The sequence below is a fragment of the Glycine soja genome, chromosome 13, assembly GCF_004193775.1.
Source record: "Glycine soja cultivar W05 chromosome 13, ASM419377v2, whole genome shotgun sequence".
Taxonomy (NCBI): domain Eukaryota; kingdom Viridiplantae; phylum Streptophyta; class Magnoliopsida; order Fabales; family Fabaceae; genus Glycine; species Glycine soja.
In genome coordinates, this window is record NC_041014.1 from 29269686 (window position 1) to 29290807 (window position 21122).

General features: G+C 31.1%; 3 protein-coding genes across 5 annotated transcripts; 2 read left to right on the forward strand and 1 right to left on the reverse strand.

Annotated features, from left to right (window-relative positions):
* Window positions 1-65: 65 nt before the first annotated feature.
* On the reverse strand, window positions 66-3442 carry LOC114382507 (peptidyl-prolyl cis-trans isomerase CYP19-4-like). The gene is made up of 7 exons (XM_028341978.1): window positions 3170-3442; window positions 3015-3093; window positions 1635-1682; window positions 1502-1525; window positions 1143-1325; window positions 953-1028; window positions 66-515 (listed from the first exon to the last, which is right to left on the reverse strand). The coding sequence occupies exons 1-7, from the start codon at window positions 3335-3337 to the stop codon at window positions 377-379; spliced, it is 717 nt and encodes a 238-aa protein (XP_028197779.1). The 5' UTR covers window positions 3338-3442; the 3' UTR covers window positions 66-376.
* Window positions 3443-8159: 4717 nt separating this feature from the next.
* On the forward strand, window positions 8160-12656 carry LOC114381327 (phosphoinositide phospholipase C 6-like). 2 transcript variants are annotated; one of them, XM_028340549.1, is made up of 10 exons: window positions 8160-8290; window positions 8400-8774; window positions 9396-9598; window positions 9738-9873; window positions 10002-10238; window positions 10379-10599; window positions 10702-10819; window positions 11250-11402; window positions 11483-11569; window positions 12149-12656. In XM_028340549.1, the coding sequence occupies exons 1-10, from the start codon at window positions 8255-8257 to the stop codon at window positions 12446-12448; spliced, it is 1866 nt and encodes a 621-aa protein (XP_028196350.1). In that variant the 5' UTR covers window positions 8160-8254; the 3' UTR covers window positions 12449-12656. The 2 variants fall into 2 exon arrangements, with proteins under 2 accessions (XP_028196350.1, XP_028196351.1); XM_028340550.1 differs by having other exon boundaries at window positions 10382-10599.
* A 2045-nt stretch (window positions 12657-14701) lies between these two features.
* On the forward strand, window positions 14702-20941 carry LOC114380844 (phosphoinositide phospholipase C 6-like). 2 transcript variants are annotated; one of them, XM_028339926.1, is made up of 10 exons: window positions 14702-15144; window positions 15219-15276; window positions 18168-18364; window positions 18501-18636; window positions 18727-18951; window positions 19186-19343; window positions 19450-19567; window positions 19716-19868; window positions 19939-20025; window positions 20475-20941. In XM_028339926.1, exons 1-10 carry the CDS (start codon window positions 15008-15010, stop codon window positions 20766-20768), a joined length of 1563 nt encoding a protein of 520 aa, XP_028195727.1. In that variant the 5' UTR covers window positions 14702-15007; the 3' UTR covers window positions 20769-20941. The 2 variants fall into 2 exon arrangements, with proteins under 2 accessions (XP_028195727.1, XP_028195726.1); XM_028339925.1 differs by lacking the exon at window positions 15219-15276 and having other exon boundaries at window positions 14703-15144.
* The last annotated feature ends 181 nt before the right edge of the window (window positions 20942-21122 follow it).

The window sequence follows — 21122 nt, forward strand, 5'->3', positions numbered from 1 at the left end:
ATTATTTTATTTTATAATGGGCCATTTGTACTTCGGATTTAAATTGCAGTGGTGGAAGTGGAAAATGTAGCAAAAGACATGGTATATGATGCACTTGAATAAATAATTTATCCTCGTACCTACTACATTTAAAAAAAAAAAATAGTTCAGAAAACGCACTTCAGCCTGATGTATATTGTTAATGAGTACCCACTCTGGCAATCCCTAATAAAACTCCTTCCCTAGGAGCAAGACTAGTGTAGACAAGCAAAATAGCATCAATATAGCCTTAAATTACACGAACATCTGCAAACTTATTCATTCTTATATGATGAAGTATGCACACCGAATTTGTGAATCATGGCTGTGGAATCAATCTCAACTTGTATAAACCATGTCATGAAGTTAATTCTCCACTGTCTAATATGACAACCTTGTTCTTTGGCGAGCCGCTTTCACTTCCTTCTGCTTCAATCTTGTACAAAACATCCATACCGGAAAGTACCTTGCCAAATACGACATGGCGTCCATCCAGCCTTCCAAGAAACAAACGGAGGCATGTCAGATTGTGAGCTTGTGAAAAGGCCACAACAGTAGTAATGAATGAAAACTTGAAAAGTTAACTTTTCTTCTTAGGCTCTTTTTCATAGACATAAATTTTTTGAAAACGTTTTTATTTTATATTAGGAAGTTCAATCATGAGTGTCTAAAGTTCAGACTTGTACTCATTTATGTTTTAAAATAAAATCCATTCTTAATAACTGAAAGGAAAAATCCGATGGGCACAAAATGGAATAAACTTTTCTTTTCAACCAAAATTAGAATCATATCTTATTCCAAGAAAATAAAATCATTAAGAAAAATTCATATTTATAGCTGTCACTGTAAGGTTTTCATAAGAAGCTAATATACCAAAATTCAACAACTTTCAAGAGCATGCACAGAATAAGTAACTCAAGTGATTTGAAATTACCAGCTGGTTTTAACTGTTGTAATGAAGAACTGGGAGCCATTGGTGTCTTCCCCAGAATTTGCCATGGATAAGTATCCTGAAAAGTGCCAATCATGCAGCAAAGGTGAACAGGAGAAATAATATAAAATTTATTAATATTGTCATATTTATGGATATAATGGAATATCAGTAACAAAAGCAGTGATCTTACCCGGTCCGGTATGCTTCAGCTTAAAGTTTTCATCAGCAAACTTATCACCATAGATTGATTCTCCACCTCTTCCATCACCACGGGTGAAATCACCCCCTTGGACCATAAAGCTCGGTATAATCCTATGGAATGTGCTCCCTTTATAATGAAGAGACTTCCCACTTCTTCCCACTCCTTTCTCTCCTGAAATGAGATGCTGTTCAAATTTGTAGTTCTTACTACCAAGGGAATTATACATATCAAGATTGATTCCAACTGATCACTATAGAACAAGAAAGGGAGAAAACCATCATCAGCATAAGTAGTGGCTGCTCCACTTTAACGTCGAATAAAGAAAGTAACAATAGTTGCAGAGCTACCTGTACAAAGCGCTCGAAAGTTTTCTGCACAAAAGGGATGCTAAGATTAGTAATCAATTCCTTCACATGAAACCAATATCTGTCTAAATATACATCTGTAGCATATAATTCATTATGCTATAGAATATCATACCTGCAGTTTTCGGTACTGTGTTCCCATAAAGGCCCATGACTATGCGACCTGAATCAAGAAACAACATTTTTAGTGTTTGAGTGACCCACTTGAGATCATAAAGTGATGGTATAATAACTAAGGCCTAAACCATTAAGAACATAACAACCAAGGCAGAAAAAATGGGGAAAATTCCAGCTCTACCTTCTTCAACAATAGTGGATATGATGTAATAAGACAGATGCAGTCAAGACGGCAGTACTAATAACTGCTTTGCATAGGCTTAAATATGTTTTTGGTTTTGGTAAGTTAGCGTTTTTTTTTTTTTTTCATTTTTGGTTCCTGTAAGTTTATTATTCTAATCTTAGTCCCTGTAAGTTGACACTTTTCCAATTTTGGTCCCTTTAAGATATTTTGCTTAATTTTAGTTCCTGTAAGTTTACGTTTATCCAATTTCGGTCTTTGAAAAATTCTAATTATTTCATTTATAGTCACCATAAATTCGCGCTTACAAGGACCAAAATTGAAAAAATGCAAACTTACAAGGACTAAAAATGAACAAAATATCTTATAGTGATCAAAATTGAAAAGACTCAAACTTACAAGGATTAAAATTAGAAAAATGAACTTACATGGACCAAAAATGAAAAAAAACACTAACTTACAGAGACCAAAAACATATTTAAGCCATTTGCATATGTAAATTCTTGAAGGTGAGATCAGCTACATAGATCACATAACATTATTTGATTTGGGAAAAGAACAGATTTTTACAGATATTATTTACCATGAGATTCATCTTAACAACTTCCCCCTATAGCCCTTCTTGGTCTCCACTCTCCCCAAAACATGTTATGACTAAGTGTCACTAAATCATTCAGATGGCAACAGGGTCAGACTGACATAGAGCAACTTTAATGGGTCGAAAAAGTTTGCATTTTAGACTTCCGTGAAATAGAACTACCCAGGTATCCTTTATTTTCCAGTTTCCAATTCCATGATATATGTTGAGAAATGCTATCTCGTAAAAACACACAAGTTGAAATATGTGTTCACTCACTCTCAAAATGACACAAATCCCTATCCAATCCTCCATCACAATATGCAAGATGGTGCCATCATGTGCAATTCCATTTCAGAATCAAATAACCCTTATTTTCCTCGCACCATACTTGAGAATATCATGGCAAACCTCTTCAGATGCACAACACAATTTGTTTAAGTATAATTCTCAAAGGAAACCAGTGAGTGATGTGTCGATTTAATGCATCTAAAAATCCCTGCTTACACTAAATTTACTATCAAATTCCAAATCATTGTCCAAAAATAATTGCCATAATCCAACAGATGCAAAGCATTGACACACATAAAAAATCGTACTTTATAAGGAATGAAGCATACCCGCTAATTTGCCATGGATCTGAATATCAAAATACACCTTGTGGGTGACACCCTCCAAATCCTGTTCCAAAGGGGTATCCTACAGAACATGGAAAAGGGGTTAATAGTGAGAGAAGGAATTGAAGAAAGAGAGAGGCAGAAAGATGAATCCTTACAGCGCTATGCTGTTGAGTTGCGATGAAGTTACTACTGCGAGAGGAAGGGTTGTTGTTGGTGGTTCCTTTGTCTACGAAGTTGAGCTGCAAGAAAGCTATGGTGGCGCATAGGAAGAAAAGCCATAAGAGACAAACCAAAATCAGCGTTCCAGTTCCTCTAGAGGCCATTACAGGCAGATCCAACAAAACATCAATCTATTGCTAAACATAGTTTGTTCTCTACCAATTATTATAGCTATAATTTTGATTTCTTCATATGTTTTGGGATATTTTCGTTTTGTTCCTAATCTTCAAGAGGTAAAAAAATAAACTGACAATGTAGATTTTATCCTTTTAATAATGATTTCTGATTAAACTTAAATAAAAAAAAAACAAAGAATTTTCACTTTCAAATTCTACATCTATAAAAAAAACTCTAATATAAAAGAAAAAGTTTTACTCTTTAGTTAAGTTCTGAATAAATATCAATCAACATTTCATTGAATTATTTTTTTATATTTTCTTAATTATTTATCCAATTCTCAATTATGACAAAAAAATAAAAAATAATTTTTTTTGAATAATCTACTCCCTTTAAACGTGAAATCTTCAAAAATTATTTAATTAAATAAAAAAATATCTCGAATAAATCATGATCAATATATCATCATTGAACTTTTTTAAAATCATGTAATTATTACAAAATATTTATTAGTTTTGTGTACTAATCTCTTGTAAGAAACCTTGATGTTTAAGTAGATTTTCTTTTTTTAGTAATGTTTTTTTTAATGCGACTTGAAGTCTTGAACAAAAGTATTTTTTTTTTCAAGTCTTGATGTTATTTCTTAAAAATAAAATAGTAAAATAACATATCAAAAATACCAAATGCTCCCTTTTAAAGAATAAGTTGTTCTTAACAAGTTAATAAATCAATCCAAAACATGAAATGCTTTTAAATCTATTGAGTGTTATAATATTATTAGATTTTTAGGTAAATAGGTATTTTTGTCCCTTAATGTATAATTTATTGACACATGCGTCCTGAAAATATAAAATTTAGTCTCTGAAAGTTTAAAAAGTGTGACAAATATATCTGACTAGATTGGATGAAAATGTCGATAAAATATTATTTTTTGGATGTATATGTGACTGGATTGGATGAAAATGTCGAAAATATTATGTTTAAACATTATATTAATTTATCAAAATAAACATTGTAAAAGTGTTCTAATCATTACATTTTTTTAAAATTATAATAATTAGTCACAATCTACTATAAATAAAATAAAAGATAAATATATCTCATATTTCACTTCTTTGAGACTATTTTATTAATGATAACGGATAGAGCTTAACGTTCGAATATATTTGTTGCACTTTTTACATTTTTGAGAACTGAATTTTGTATTTTTATCTTTCAGGGACACATTTGTCTGCAAATTACACATTTAGGGACAAAAGTGGCTATTTACCTATTCCTATTCCCATAGAGTGGAAAGACCAAAAGTCAAAAAAAATATTTATGAAAAATATGTTCCTATATTGACAATTAGAAATGATTACGTTCACAATGATTTCAATGACAAACTCATCCCCTTGTACCACGTAGGCTATTTTATTAATGAACAAAATTTAATAGTCAAATATATTTGTCGCACTTTTTACATTTTTGGAAACTAAATTTTATATTTTCATCTTTTAGGAACACATTTGTCAACGGATTACACATTTAGGAATAAAAGTGACTATTTACCCATTCTGATTCCCAGAGAGTGGCAAAACGAAAAAGTAAAAAAAAATATTATATGATAAATATGTCAATTTGTTATCAATTAGAGATTATCACATTAACAATTATTTCAGTAACAAATTCATCCCTCTGTGTTACATAGTCTATTTTATTAACCGTGTTGAAAGAAAGTTAACGGTTGAATATATTTATTCTTTTTACACTTTTGGGAATTAAATTTTGTATTTTCATCTTTTAGAGACACATTTATCTATAAATTATACATTTAAGAACAAAAGTAACTATTTTACCTTAAATTTTTTTGTTATCTGAATGTTCTTTGCGCCAAAATTAGCCATAAACATGTACTTTCACTTTAAAAGAGATAAGTCAAACTATGTATTTAATAAATATAGTATTGAATACATTTCATTGTTTTTCAATCATAATTTTTCATAAAAATGTTGACAATTAATATTTTAAGAGAAGTCAACAATGTTGTTATTTAATTAGCTTAGCATGGGTCTGCAAATTTTATCTTCTCTCCAATGTACTGTAGTTCTTAAATTAGTAAAAACTTATAAGCGGTCTCTAAGATATTAAATGCCTTCAATTTAGTCTCTTGAGTGCATGTTCGAATTTTAATTTAGAAAACTTAAAAGTACTTTTACTTAAAAAAATAATATTTATTTATTTATTTATTTATTTTGTGTATTATAATTCTCAATTGTGCATTAAAATTTGTAAAAATACTTTTCAAACTTTTATCTAAAAATTGCCTAAGTTGGTATATTTTACTAATACTCGATTCAAAGACTAATTTGAAAGTTTTTTAATATTTGAGCGAATATGTAACATAAATTTTAATACTTAAATAATTAATTACATAATTAGTATTTTAATTTGTACATTGCATAAAATAAATGTTTATTTTATACTATTAAAGCCTATAATTTATAATAAATAAATATTTCCCATTATATAAATCTTATTATAATTAAAATCTATAATAAAGAAATTTGTTAGCATGTAAAATATATTTTAAATTTATGATAAATAATTTATATTGTGATATAATGTAATTTTAATTATCGATATTTTTTCTAAAAAATTATTCAAATTTAAGTTAGAAATAAAGTTATTAAAAATGATCATTAAATTTGAAGAGATAAGAATTTAAATTCAGTATAAGACGATATATCGTATTATATTATATAGGTTAAATTTTAATTTTTCTATTTTCACAAAATTTCAATTTTGATCTTCTTATTAAAACATAAATATGATTATTGTTTAATTAAATTAAGTAAAAGTTAATTAAAAACAAAAATAAAATGAAAGGAAATCTGGCGCTGCACCCTCCACGAATTAAACAAATGGCACTCCTCCTCCACCCTCCGCGACGTCGGCGTCATTGTCTTCCAGCGCAAGTTCTGCTGCAAACCCCTCGGCGCCTCTGTCTCCGTTGACCACATATACCTCGTCAATCTCCAACTGACTTTGAAAATGGTTTTTAATATTCTGTTATGTTACATCCTATTAAATTATTTAATTGACAATAAAATTTAAGATAATAAACTATGAAGTATAGACATAGACACGTGTACATCTGTAATGTTTAAAATATAAAAAAATCGTGTTAGTGTTTGACACGGACGCGCAAGGATTAAGGTGTGTGCTTCATAAATCATAAGAGAAACAACATTCAAATTCGAACGTAAGGAAACAAAGACTTAGAATGAAATTTCTCTTCATTATGTAAGAGAAAGAAGAATACTTAAAAGTTGAAATTGGTAGCTTATTCAATCTCATGTTTATTTAACTTTTGATCTCATAAATCCAACTTGATAGTTACGTGACAAAAACTAGACTTTAAAGCAGTAAAATAAACTAGGCCGGCTTGGCTCGTGACTGAACATGCATTTATACTAGTCTTTATTGGCACCAACAAATTCCAGCTTTTGTCATATCGCAATTTCAAGGCTGTGTGATTCGCTAAAAATATTCAAATCAAATTATCCAGAGGTATATACATATTTGCAGAGTGACTTCTGAAGCTGCGTTTGATGTTCCCTTTAAAAAATGAAACGGACGTTCTGTCCAATAACAACACAAATCATGTACCAACCAACATCCATGTATTGACTTAACGTGTACTGATCTTAATATAAAATTTTTAAATTATAAGGGGTGTTTGGTTTGGTTGTTTTTTATTTTTATTTTTACTAAAAATAGAAATCACTAAAAATAAAAAATAAAAATGTGTTTGATTGGATTTCTAAAAACATTTGCAGTGAAAATGAAAATAGAAAACAACCAGAAAATGAAAACAATAAATATTCATTTTTAGTGTTTTCAATTTAAAAGAAACCTCATTTCGCGTAAAATGAAATTACGGTGACAATGAATGTAATTTTAAACAAATCTAAAAATACAAAAAGACAAGAAGTCAATATATAATAAATTTTCAGTATTTTTATTTCATGAAAATAAAAAATAAAAAGTCAAACCAAACATATTTTCAGAATTATAATCTTTTGAAAATGAAAACAGTTTTCAAAAAATAAAAACAAAAAATAAAAATACAAACCAAACACACCTTTTTTTAAACACTATACCATCACTTTGTTGCTTTAAAAAAAAACACATATACTGCTTTATGCGATTTAATTAGTGACTGTCTGGTATAACTAATATTTCAGTAAGTCAATACATTAACCTAGTCAATGAACAATTCTAGGTTTGAATATGAAAACATTAACAACCTTTGACGTTTTCCCACGATCAGAGCATATTTCCATTTTTCTATTAATTTTTCCCCTATGATCCCTCCCGCCCTCCCATAGCACATGAATTAATTGGTACAAAATTATTTTAAGTTGAATCAAATCAGTAATCTGAAATTCAAGTTTTGTATATATAATTATATTAAATTTTTGAAGAATTTTTTTTTACTGTTTATAATAGTTCCACTCAATTCAAAAAGAATTATCTCCCATAAAAATACCAATATTTTGTAAAAGAAAAAAATACACCATGTGAACATACAACATAGTCCTTAATTTTATCAGAAGTTGTAATCTCAGTTTTATTCAGAAAGTTAGTACAACAAACATTTATTGAATGGCCGGACAATACACTGTAATGACTGTATCAACTTAAATTAAAATAATCTTTCAGACTTTCGTTAACTACATTTTATATTTTGGTCTCCGTGACTTAATGTTTTTTAATGGCTACTCTCATGGAAAAAAAATAAAGAAACAATTTTCGTGTGTGAACATTAAATTTACCTTGTTTTCTTCGACTTCGATCGGATTCATAAATATACAGTAATCCAATCGCAGATCCGGTACAAAAACACCAACACTTACCCAATGAAAACAGAGAAAAACAGAGGCTCTGCTTCCAAGGTTGTCTCACTTGTCTTACTCTTAAAACTGCACATTTTTTTTTGTTCAATAACAAGGCATCTATTTGTTTTCTCTCTTAATTTCATTGAGAAATTTGTTTTGTTGGCAGGGCAAGGTGAGAAAGAAAATGGAAACATACATAATCAAGGTGTTAAATTTCTTGACCAAAAAAGGTGAAGTCTACAAGGCAGAGCCACCCTTGGACCTTAAGGAAGCCTTTTCCAAGTTTGCTGGAGGAGAGAATCAAATGAAGAAGGATCAGCTTCTTCGGTTCATGGTGGAACACCAGGGAGAAAATAATATTAGCACCATGGAGGATTTGGATAAAATAGTTGAAAAGTTTTTGCAACTAAGAAATTCTTGTTCTAGCACCAAAACTAGCTCCACAAGAATTGTAGATGTTTATAGGAAACAAGGATTGAGTCTCAATGACTTCATCGATTTTCTGATTCTTGATGATTTCAACGGTCCCTTGAAAGACAAGGTTTGCACTTTCTCTGACAGATTGAGGCAGAAAAATTCTGGAAATAAGCTATTGTTGTGTGCATTATAAATTCTGTCTACTTCTAGTTTATGAACCATTTGCACAATGCCAAAAATATACCTTGTCTAATGTCTTGTCTTGCACTGTTTATTTTCGGGTTTTGTATATATTTTTTAATGAATTTAGTTAAAATGCACTAACAATGTCATCCACTCATAGTTACCACACATGGTAAAGATTGTTGTCTTTTGTATTAATATTTGATAGTGTAAAAATCTTTACACCAATATTGTATGAAAATTAAATTCAGGTGATCTCAAATGCTAGACAAATCTAGACAAAATGTTGCTATGCATAACTTGCAAACTGATTTTGTCTGGTCATGAGATCAGCAATAAGTGTTTGAAGCAGAGAAATCTTGCTGCACCTAGAAACAAGCACAAGTTCAAAGTTCATTGGCTGTCAAAACATTCTTAAATAGCAAAAATTAATAGTAATACATGGTCTTTGTTTCATATAGTGTTTCTTTTAATGTCAATGTCTCTAGTTTGCTTTGGACCTTTATAAATGAATTTATAAAATTTCACTTTTGTTGACTATATAAGTCATATATTTTTCTAGGTACATCATGATATGAATGCTCCCTTGTCACATTATTTCATGTATACGGGACACAATTCCTATCTGACTGGGAATCAACTTACCAGTGAGAGCAGTGACGAGCCAATCATAGAGGCTTTGAAACAAGGCGTACGAGTAATTGAACTAGATTTATGGCCATCCAAGTCTTCAAATAATGATGGAATTAAAGTGGTTCATGGAAGGTACTAGCTGGTTATTAAAATCATATCTTAAGAGAGTTGTTAGCAAAGGAAAAGAATAAAAAAAATAGTTCATCTTAGAGAGTTGGATGATTTCTTTCTTATATCTTCTGATCTTGTGACATTTTTGGAATCAATGCAGGACTTTTACCACTCCAGTTCCGGTATCCAAATGTCTACAATCCATAAAGGATTATGCATTTCATAAATCTGATTATCCAGTAATTCTAACTTTGGAAGACCACCTAACACCAAAACATCAGGATAAATTTGCAAAAGTAAGCACTCATTGTGAATCACCCCCTCTAAATAAGAAAAGAAAAAGGTGTCCTGTTAAATTGACATGCATGCCTGTTATTTTTAATTGCCTTTTAGCCGTAGTTTTTTTTTTTCTCTATTCATGCAGATGGCAACTGAAATATTTGGAGAAATGCTTTACTGTCCTGAGACAGATTGTTTGACAGAATTCCCCTCACCAGAATCATTGAAAAAACGGATAATTATATCAACCAAACCTCCAAAGGAATATCAACAATCTGATAGTATCAGAAAACCTATGCCAAATGGAAGTGAACCATCTGAAGAAGAATCATGGGGCCCTGAATTGCCAGATTCGGTGGCTAAACTGAAAACTGAGGATAGGGTGAGTGAAGCATACATTCTTCATTTCATTAAGGAGGATTTTTTTTTTTTTAAATGATGATATATGCCAAAAACAAAAAAGAACTTTCATTATTTGAATCATTAGTCCTGTGCATTTATGTTTTCTCTTTTGATGGATAGCAGAATTCAAGTGATGAAGATCAGGAAGATATAAATACAAGTGATAACAAATCAAACCAACAAGGCGTGCGTCAATACAAACACTTGATTGCAATCCATGGAGGGAAATCAAAAGGTTCTATGAAGAATCGGCTGAAAGATGATGTTAAAGTTAGACGGCTAAGTTTGAGTGAGAAGAAACTCAAAAGTGCTTCCGAGTCTCATGGAGCCGACCTTATTAGGTACCTATCAAACTCATTTGAACATTGCTAGTTTGAGCTGAAGATATGGTCAGCATTTCTATAGCTAACAACACCCATGACACACGATGTTATGCTTTCCAGGTTCACACAGAGAAATATCCTCAGAGTTTTTCCTAAAGGAGAACGTGTCAAATCGACAAATTTCAGGCCGTATATAGGGTGGCTGTATGGAGTTCAGATGGTTGCATTCAATATGCAGGTTGGAATGTTAAGACAAATCCATAAAGCAAAGTGTTTTAGATAAAATGGTGTTTTGGTATATTTTGGCTTTCTTGTTGTGGTGAAAGTGCAATCTAATATGCATGTTGAAATATTATCGAGCGCATGTTTGGGTTAAAGTTTGCAAACTTAAGTTAAATTTAAGTTAGCAAACTGAATATGCATAAACAACTCAAGTCTTTTTTCAACAAAACAAAGTTTCTTGGTAAAATTTTAATGTGCAGATGTACTTTTTGAGGGTAACTAAACATATCATGAAACTGAGTTTACTCTCCGAAAATATGTTCAGCAATCAAAAGTACTTTTGGAATGGTTAACCAAACATGCCCCAAGTCGCATGATTCATTCTTATCTAAAATGCATCTAGAATAAAAACCTTTCAGGTATTAACATTTGTTTTCTTATGACAGGGGCATGGCAAATCACTCCGGTTGATGCAGGGTATGTTCAGAGCAAATGGAGGATGTGGTTATGTTAAAAAGCCTGAATTTCTGATCCGAACACTTCCACATGAAGAGGTGTTTGATCCAAAAAAACCGCCATCAAGGAAGCAGATATTAAAAGTAGGCGTACCGTTACTCACTATGCTAAAAGGAAATTGGGTTGTTTCATAGCATCTGAATATTTTCATGTTGAACAATAGGTAAAAGTATACAAAGGAGATGGCTGGAGATTAGATTTCAGCCCAACACACTTTGATCGATTCTCTCCACCAGACTTTTACACAAAGGTCAGTTGAATAATTCTCCATACATTTATTTAATAGATTTGGAGCAATATAATGTAAACTCAGGTGGACCTAGTGCCCATACCATGAGTGATCTTTCACCATCAAATTCTATACTAATTTTTCATTATTGAATATTGTTACCTAGAACAAAATCCTTTAATCCTTCTTGTCTTTTGATTTTGTAAATTCATTTGGCTGATCTCTTACTCCAATATCACTATTAAATTGGAATCCACTATCTTTAAGCTGAGCCATTTTATGCCAAGAGATTGTTTAGTGTTTACGTATATTACATATATTTGGTCACGGCTAAGAGTGTTAAAGATACTAATTAGTACAGGAAAAAATAGGACTCAAGATTTTAAATACCGGTCATGGTTGCATTGCAGTTTCATCGCGTTTGTTGATATCATGACAAGTTGTAGACAAATGCACCAATTCGATCCCAATTGCAGTCGCAGACAGTTAAAAAATCTTGATATTATAGCCCAAATCACGGTCGCGGACCTTTCTTAAAACTTGAGGAGAAGTATAAACTGCTATACATTTATCTTACTGTTTGATCAAATTGTTGGACAGGTAAGTATTGTTGGAGTGCCAGCTGATTGTGCCAAGAACAAAACAAGAGTAAAGACGGATACATGGTATCCTGTTTGGGATGAAGAATTTGAATTCAAATTGAGGGTTCCAGAGCTTGCTTTGCTTCGGATAGAAGTAAAGGACAAAGATAAGGGAAAAGATGACTTTGCCGGACAAACTTGTTTGCCATTATCAGAGCTAAGGCATGGATTTCGGTCAGTCCCTCTCTATGACAGAAAGGGAAAGAAATATAAATCTGTGACGCTTCTAATGCGGTTTAAGCTTGAAACTTTAAATTAATTGTAGATATCATTCATTAAAATTATGAATATGTTGTTTTGTAAAATACAATCCATGAAAAGAACCTTCTTTTAGCCAGCTAGAAACAGTAACAGAATTTTGAGGCAATCTTTCAATCTTCGACATCACATGGTTCAGTAACACGTGATTGCTTTTTGGTAATTGGCAATTTGGCATAGTCAATGGATAACTTCATGTTGCTAACTTATTTTGTTAGCTGTTTTTCAAATACTTAATTTCACAAAATTAAATCAGCTCTTCTACCTTTGTGAATAGTACACTCTAATTGTTATTGACAATTAATAGTTTTATCTGTTGAAGTTCATAGCAGCTGGTTCTCATTGTTGTTACGATAAAAATGGGAATCATTGGCTGGCTTGACTCTGCATTTTCTATTGGCAAACGTTTTTTTACTGGAAGAGTGAAATATATCCGTTTTTTTTGGTATAGACCAAGAAGAGCCAGGAGGTAGGACAACAATACCACAACAAAAACAATTATAAGAACAAAAACACGTACATTTATCTAGAATCAATTATAAGAAAAAAGCACATACATTTATCCAATGAGTCTAACTTAGTTGACAATATATGCCGAGTTTGTATGGGGGAGAACTTGAGCTTGATCCCATAGGATACACTCTTGGGGAGGAGTAATGACTTTTAAGGGTGACTAAGCCCCAGACCCACAGGATTGGTCTCATAACTGGCCCACTTATGGGGATATCTGTGAGTTTTATAGGAGAGACAAAAGTGTTAATTATGGTAGTTGAACAAAAATAAACATACATTTAAATCAAATTTAATTTCCATTAAAGAAGCATTGAAGCTTAAGCTGACCCAATAGTTGAAATTGATTGTCATCTGGAGACAAACCTCATACCATATAATTCAACTTGATATTCTAGCCGTCCATGGACCATAAGATTGGCAGTAGCCAACCGGGTGTAATGCTTTTCCTTGGGACCATGCTTCCTAGTTCCTATCTATGATCTCATCGAAAGCTATTTTGTAACTGAAAAGAACCAAATGCAATACCACTGAAAAGCACTTCAAATCAACCTTCATAAAAATTTGTGACCAAGACTTGGCTGGTAAGTAATAAGGCATTATGCATTGCATATTTTAAACCTAAAATATCACAAGTTTGCTAATATATTTAATAAATTTTTCAATTTTTTTCAAATATTTAAATTTAATTAATAATGATATTTTAAAAATTATAAACCAAAGTGGAAATTTCCTTTAATATTTTTTGGGTACATTTTGTTTTTTTTCCTTCATTTTTTTTGGAAGAGAAATGTTAGTAACATGTTCTCTTTTAGTATACATTTTTTAACACTCCCTCTATGATTAGTTTGAACTTCTTGAAAATCACACGACTATGGGTCTCATATCTTATTTTAATGACTCTATTTTATGATGATTTAGTTTTCATTAAATTTCAGCCAATAATAAAAAATTTTAATATTTATGTTTTATTATGCAAAATAGCTTTATATTATTATCTGATAGTAAATCACTATTTGAATTACTTTAAGATAATTATTTTAAAAATTAATAAATTTATTAGTGAAATGTGATTGGATGATTATATAATTTTTTTTACATTGTGTGTATAATCTTTTTTCTCGTAATGAAATATGTATTAAATGAGTATGTTAAAAGAGTGTGTTGTTAACACTTGTCTTTCTTTTAATGCTTTTAAACATTTTATTAGTTGAGTAATAAGAGCATTTTTTATTGGGTGTAATATTTTTTTTGGGGAAGTAAGATATTCTTGTGTTGAAAGTCAATTATTCCTTTAGTTACTGAAATTCATTTAAGGAATTAATCTTTTCCAAACACATATTTTTTCTTACATATAGATCATGATCCAATTCATGACCATGACCACATTGGGTGCAATTTAAACAACCCATTTTAAGTTATTTTATGTTAATTGATTCTTATTGTCAAAGTTTCATATATTACTCTAATGATATTATTTTAAGCAATACTTAAATTACTCTCTCATATTATCCTTAAATTGTAATAATATTTTTTTTACTAATAAGATATTGTTGAACAGAGCTTTAATTATAAATAATCCAATATGATACGTAGATCTCCATGATTAAAAAGTTAAAAGTGTCTAAAAATAGACAATTTATTAAGCAACAAGGATAAAAATACTCTAAAGTGGAACTATTTTATTAAAAATATTTTAAAAAATTAAATATTTTTCCATAAATGGCACTGTTCTTATGCCCTCAAGTATGTAGCATTCATATAGTCACAGCACGTTCACTACAATTGCAAAGTCCATTCCATTCCGCTGCGATCGCCATTTCTTTTCTGAAACACACACACCGACACCAATCACTCTCTTTGATCCATTCCGTTTACACGATTATGGCCAGTCACAACTACAAAGTCTTCAGCTGCTTCAACAGGAAGTTCACCGTCACCGAGCCGGGCCCACCGCCCGACGTAGAAAGAGCGTTTTCTGAATTCGCCGCCGGCGCCTCCTCCCTGTCCGGCGATCACATCCTCCGGTTTCTGGCGGAGCACCAGGGCGATGTGGACTGCACCGCAGCGGATTCGGAGCGGATCCTCCAGCAATCGCGGAAAGAGGATCGGGAAAGTGGAATGGATCTCCACGACTTCTTCCGTTTCCTGCTACATGACGATTTCAATAGCCCCATCAAATCTCAGGTCATTTCTCTATACTCCTCTTTCTTTCCCCAGAAAAATAATATTTAAGCAAGGTTTTTAATCCTTTTCTTCAGGATCTCATACAATTTGCCCCATGATTTGTTTGGCTTAATAGAAACAAATAAGAGAAAGGTAATCAAATACTTTGAAACTTTGAATGTGTTTTTTTTGTTAGTGTTTGAATGTTTTTATTTTTAGAGAAAAAAAATTATATGATAAAAAGTTTTATAGTATTATCTAATCATAATTATATATTTTAAATTTATTAATTTTTATAATAATTATTCAACTATAAATTATAATTATTGGACAATGTAAAAAATCCATTAATCTCTTATCTCTTATTCTACAAAGCAGTTTATAGCAAAGTTTAACGTAAAATATTCTATTCAACATATATTATTTAATGTTTTTTAAACTCAAAATTAATTTTAGACCTTATATTATTTTTTTAATGTGAGACCAATCATGTTCATATTTACCTACTAAAATACATTAATTAGTATTTTAACTTGATTTTGAACCCAAACACAGATGTTCTGAAAGTGTAAAAATTAGAATTTGATATATTTATGAATTTTATTATAATTTATTAATACTATACGCAGTTTTTTAACATTATTATTAAATTATAGATAGATTAGCTCATGGTTAGATTTTTTGTGTGTTGAAAGTCATATGGTTAGATTGTTTATTTATGTAATAATTATTTTAAAAATTATATTTAACTTGACTTTTGATTAGTTAATAGTGTTAAAATCTTTCTATTAATAATTATAAGAAATATTTTTATATTTATTATATAGCGTTAATTTATATACTTTAAGTAAAGTATCTAACAGAAATTTGTCTTTTTACTATATTGTATTAATAAATATTATAACATGATAAATAAATATTTTTTATTAAATATTTGTGTAGGCTCTTGGATTTGAGGATTATAATGCTAGAAGAATCAAATTCTTTATGTAGTTGTAATAAAAAAGAAAAAAAAATCTTTATGGTTTTATTATTGCTAATAAAACAGTTTGGTAAAGCAAGTTTTTTTTTTTGGTTGTCTGATGGGTTAAGTGAAGCTAGTTAATGGAGTTATCTTGCTTGAGTTGTTTTGAGTCCTAGTTAACTTTTATTACGTAATAACAGGAGTAACTTTAAATATTTTTGCACAATTGGGGGCTTTGGGGCATCCATTCTTAAACACTAAAACTATTTTTTAAGGAAATTTATTAAATATAATTAAAATGAGTATTTAAATTAAGCTTAGTCAAATAAACACTAAACCATCTATAATGCGTTATTCTAATTTTTATTCATTTGCCTCCTTATTTTGCCATCTAATGGGACCCATGTTAACTAAAGAAGATCGAAGCAAAATGTTACTACTGTTTTAAACATATGAAACTGGGAATAGCATGAGCTTGTGGGAATTTTTTGGAGTCCCACTAGAAAGTCAGATGTTTACAGTGATTAAAATAAATAAAATTGAGACTCATCTTATGTGTTCGGGAAAAGTTTAATAGAACCTAACGCTTGTCAACTTCAATCCAACACTTTTTTTTTTTTTTTTCCGTTCAGTGTTTAGGAAAGTGCAAACGAACATTCTTAGGCTTTGAATTTTTTTTTTCCTGAGTTTCTTAGGCTTTGAAATGGTAACCTAAATGTAGTATACTCTATTTTCATTTATTTACTTATTTTCTTTCTTATTTCTAACAATCTTATTTCTTTCCTTCTTAACAAACACATCCTAAGAGAGAATTTTTTTCACTTGTTGAGGGAGTAGTGTGTAAAATGTATCTGCCAAAGAGAAAAGAAAGCGAATGTTATGTTTATTTGAGAGTAGTATATGGAGAATTGTGTGTTCTAAATTGTAATATATATTTCAGGAGTATAATTAATTTTGACGTGAGATTCATAGTTTTTTTTAAATATATATGTATATATACTTAAAAATATTGCTTTCAAATTCTCTTAATATTAATTTTTGAAATTAATTCTTTCAAAATTTTAGGATGGGTTTGGCTGTGTAGAAGAGGAAAGAATGGAAGAAAAGTGTAGAGAAATATTTGAATTAAAATAAAGAGATTCTCTCTGGTGGAACTCACAAAATTTTGATTTTTTTTTCTTTATTCTCTTATTTCTTCACTACCAAACATACAGTAAAGAATGAAATTATGAAATTTACTTTATCTTTCCCGTTTTTACTTTAGGGACAGTTTCTTTATTACTTGATTCCATCATAAGTGGCAAAATTGACATTGCAAGTATTTATATAAATATCTTACAAACATTGAATATAGGGCCCTGGCCTAGTCTATATCGTTCATTGCAATTCTCAGATAATAAATCCTGATATATTAATCATAGGATTTTGTTTTGTCATCTGTGTGTATATCGTGTAGGGGACAAGTTTACAATATGTATCATGAATCATGAATATGATGCCATAATAAATCCCAACTAAAAAGCAGATCGAGAATTTTAATAAGGAATAGATGGAGAAATCAATAGAAAGCAGAAGCCATGATGATTTCAATTACGAAAATAAGAATGCACACGTTGAGTTTACTTGTATTAGTTGTATATACTATGCATTAGCCCAATCAGCATTATATAGTCATCCACTGCAAGAATCTCTCTTCAATTGGATCTTACATTTGAAATTGTAACATTTCATTTGTTCATGTTGTGACAATGATATATGAACAATCAAAAGCTATACACTTGAACTCGTGTTTAAAATTAAATCTTCAATATCTTTATCTTTGTTAAAACCCATTTGCAGCTTTAGAAAGCCAACAGGAACAGAAAAATATATAAGAAAGGAATTCATTCAATAAATCAACTTCAAGATTAGTGGTGTATTATTTATTTATTTTGGTGAATTTAGTAGTCTTATTCTTTTGCATATAGTATGGATGTTGTCTACCCATTTTAATGGGGGAGTACTTTTGGATTTTGATGCATATTCAAACGAACAATGATTCGGATATTTTCTTGACAATACGAATGGTATCTTATTCCAGGTACATCATGATATGAATGCTCCATTGTCACATTATTTCATATATACTGGGCACAATTCCTATCTTACTGGGAATCAACTGAGCAGTGACTGCAGTGATGTGCCAATCATAAAGGCTTTGCAAGGAGGTGTAAGAGTAATTGAACTAGATTTATGGCCAAATTCAGACAAAGATGATATCGAAGTAGTTCATGGAAGGTTCTAGATGATCCTGAGTTCAATCTTGTAAAATTAGATGATTTTCCATCCCAAATCTTTTGATCTTGCAGTTTTGTGAGATATTTATTGTGTGACTTTATAAATTACTTATGGACATTTTTCTAAATTCTTGCAGGACTCTTACGACTCCTGTCTCACTCATCCAATGTTTGAAGTCCATAAAAGAGTATGCTTTTGTTAAATCTCACTACCCACTCATTATAACTTTAGAAGATCACCTTACTCCAGATCTTCAAGCTAAAGCTGCAGAGGTAGATCTCCTTTTTATTTCCCCCCTCAAGCATCTACTTCACATCCCTATTTTATTAGGTGTTGAATGTGTATTTCCATCTCATATGTAGATGGCAACTCAAGTATTTGGAGAATTGCTTTATTATCCTCAGACAGATTCTCTGATGGAATTCCCCTCACCGGAATCATTGAAAGGTCGAATTCTTATATCAACAAAACCACCAAAAGAATTTCTTGAATCCAAAGAATGTGATGACAAGGACAACGAAAAGGAATCAGCCGACGAGGTTTTGTCATTGCCAGACCAAACAAGTGAACGGGAAACTGATGATAAGGCAAGTATATTGATGAAAATTGATTTACATTTTTTTCCCTTAAATCCGTAGAATTGTGACTTGAACATACGACCTTCTACCAAAATCTTTAGTTCCCAACTATTTGAGCTATGTTATGCTCAAGTGGCATTTGATTTATATAATTTTATATGCTCTGCATGCTTATGTCATCCTTTCCCTCTTAACTGAGGAAGATTTGAATGCTTATGATATGATGAAAAATCACACTAACAGAGTGCACCTGAGTACAAACGATTGATTACAATCCATGCTGGGAAACCAAAGGGTGATATTCAGGATGAATTAAAAGCTGCTGGTGCTGTTAGGCGCTTAAGCTTGAGTGAACAAGCACTTGAAAAGGCTTCTGAATCTTATGGAGCTGATATTGTTAGGTAGTTTTCTAATAGTGGAACTTGGTAATGGCAAATGCAAAGATTTATATACTTTGGTAGTTTAAAACTTCCCAACTATAAGTCGTACTTTTATGCCCCTTTTCAGGTTTACGCAGAACAATATTCTCAGAGTATATCCAAAGGGAACACGTCTCAATTCCTCAAATTACAAGCCACACATAGGGTGGACATACGGAGCTCAGATGGTTGCGTTCAACATGCAGGTTTGAGACTAGTGAATCAATATTAGATCTTTGGACTAATTTCTTTATCGCGAAGCAATCTTACATGCCTATTGAAATAGTATAAGTTGTGTGCGTCCATCTACATTATTTCTATGCTTAATCTTCAATGTGCTGTTTCCTTTATTAGGGGTATGGAAAATCACTTCGGTACATGCAAGGAATGTTTAGAGCAAATGGAGGGTGCGGTTATGTGAAAAAGCCTGAATTTCTAATTGAAAAAGGTCCATATAATGAGGTTTTTGATCCTAAAAGAACATTGCCCGTGAAGAAAACATTAAAGGTAAGAGATGTTATATTGAAAAGGAAATCAGTTAGTTTGTGACATCTTCTGAACGTCTCCCTCTGTATAGGTAAAAGTCTATATGGGGACCGGTTGGAGCTTAGATTTCAGCCAAACAGACTTCGATACTTACTCACCACCCGACTTTTACGTTAAGGTGAGTTGGGTAATTAATGATATGCTAATGTTTCACATTAGGAAGCACCAATATCCCAATGGATATATATATATATATATATATATATATTTTTTTTTTTTTTTACTATGACATTGGTATGAAGTAGTCTTTGTCAAAAGTGATGACTAATCTTTATTTGGAACTGTGAGCGCATACAAGATGGGTATTTTCTTTCCAATACGATTTATTTCATACCCAAGAACCAATCAAGATTCAAATCTTAGATCACTTGATTAAGGGACACAAACCATTACTACTTGTGTCAAGTGTTGTTGGTTATACCAATGGATATAATTGAACATTTGTTGGTTAAAAAATCCTTTTAATTGGAAAAATATTTGGTTGGTAATGGCTAGAATTCTTATAAAAGAGAGACTTACAAGTTTATTATACTTATCCTAGGCAATTGATCAATTCTTATATAACAGGTTTGTATTGTTGGAGTTCCAGCTGATATGGCCAAGAAGAAAACATGTGTAATTTCAAATAACTGGTTTCCTGTCTGGGATGAACAGTTTGATTTCCCTTTGACTGTTCCAGAGCTGGCTTTGCTCCGCATAGAAGTTCGAGAGAATGACAAGAGTCAAAAGGATGACTTTGGTGGACAGACGTGTTTGCCTGTCTCAGAGCTAAAATCTGGATTCCGATCAGTCCCTCTGTATGATGAAAAGGGTGACAAATTAAAGTCTGTGAAGCTTCTAATGCGGTTTCAGTTTAGATGAATTATAGGATCAGCCATATAATAATCTTTAGTTGCTTGCAATCGGGTATTTCTGGCTTTACTATGTTATATTTTCTGCACCATCAACATCAATATGAAACAGTATTAAGAACTTCCAATATTGTCACATGGCCTTTTTAGATTACACTGATAGCATGCAACTTTTAAAGTTTATACTGATGCTACCTGAGATTGTATCAAGTTGTGGTCCACAACCACGATTGCAGCAATCGCATTTACCAATCATAATTTAAAACATTGGCTGAAACCAAAAGGCCATAATATAGGTCCATAATAGAAGGTCTTTATTATAGATTTTTAACCCTAAGGGTCATTAGTCTTTCAAAAATTCATT

Coding starts and splice junctions, on each gene's coding strand:
- LOC114382507 (XM_028341978.1), bottom strand. CDS start 3,337: ATGGCCTCTAGAGGAACTGGAACGCTGATTTTGGTTTGTCTCTTATGG. Junction 3,094..3,169: donor CAACTCAACAGCATAGCGCT/GTAAGGATTCAT, acceptor CATGTTCTGTAG/GATACCCCTTTGGAACAGGA. Junction 1,526..1,634: donor CACAGTACCGAAAACTGCAG/GTATGATATTCT, acceptor CCTTTTGTGCAG/AAAACTTTCGAGCGCTTTGT.
- LOC114381327 (XM_028340549.1), top strand. CDS start 8,255: ATGAAAACAGAGAAAAACAGAGGCTCTGCTTCCAAG. Junction 8,775..9,395: donor ACGGTCCCTTGAAAGACAAG/GTTTGCACTTTC, acceptor ATATTTTTCTAG/GTACATCATGATATGAATGC. Junction 9,599..9,737: donor ATTAAAGTGGTTCATGGAAG/GTACTAGCTGGT, acceptor GAATCAATGCAG/GACTTTTACCACTCCAGTTC.
- LOC114380844 (XM_028339925.1), top strand. CDS start 14,842: ATGGCCAGTCACAACTACAAAGTCTTCAGCTGCTTCAACAGGAAGTTC. Junction 15,145..18,167: donor ATAGCCCCATCAAATCTCAG/GTCATTTCTCTA, acceptor ATCTTATTCCAG/GTACATCATGATATGAATGC. Junction 20,026..20,474: donor CACCCGACTTTTACGTTAAG/GTGAGTTGGGTA, acceptor CTTATATAACAG/GTTTGTATTGTTGGAGTTCC.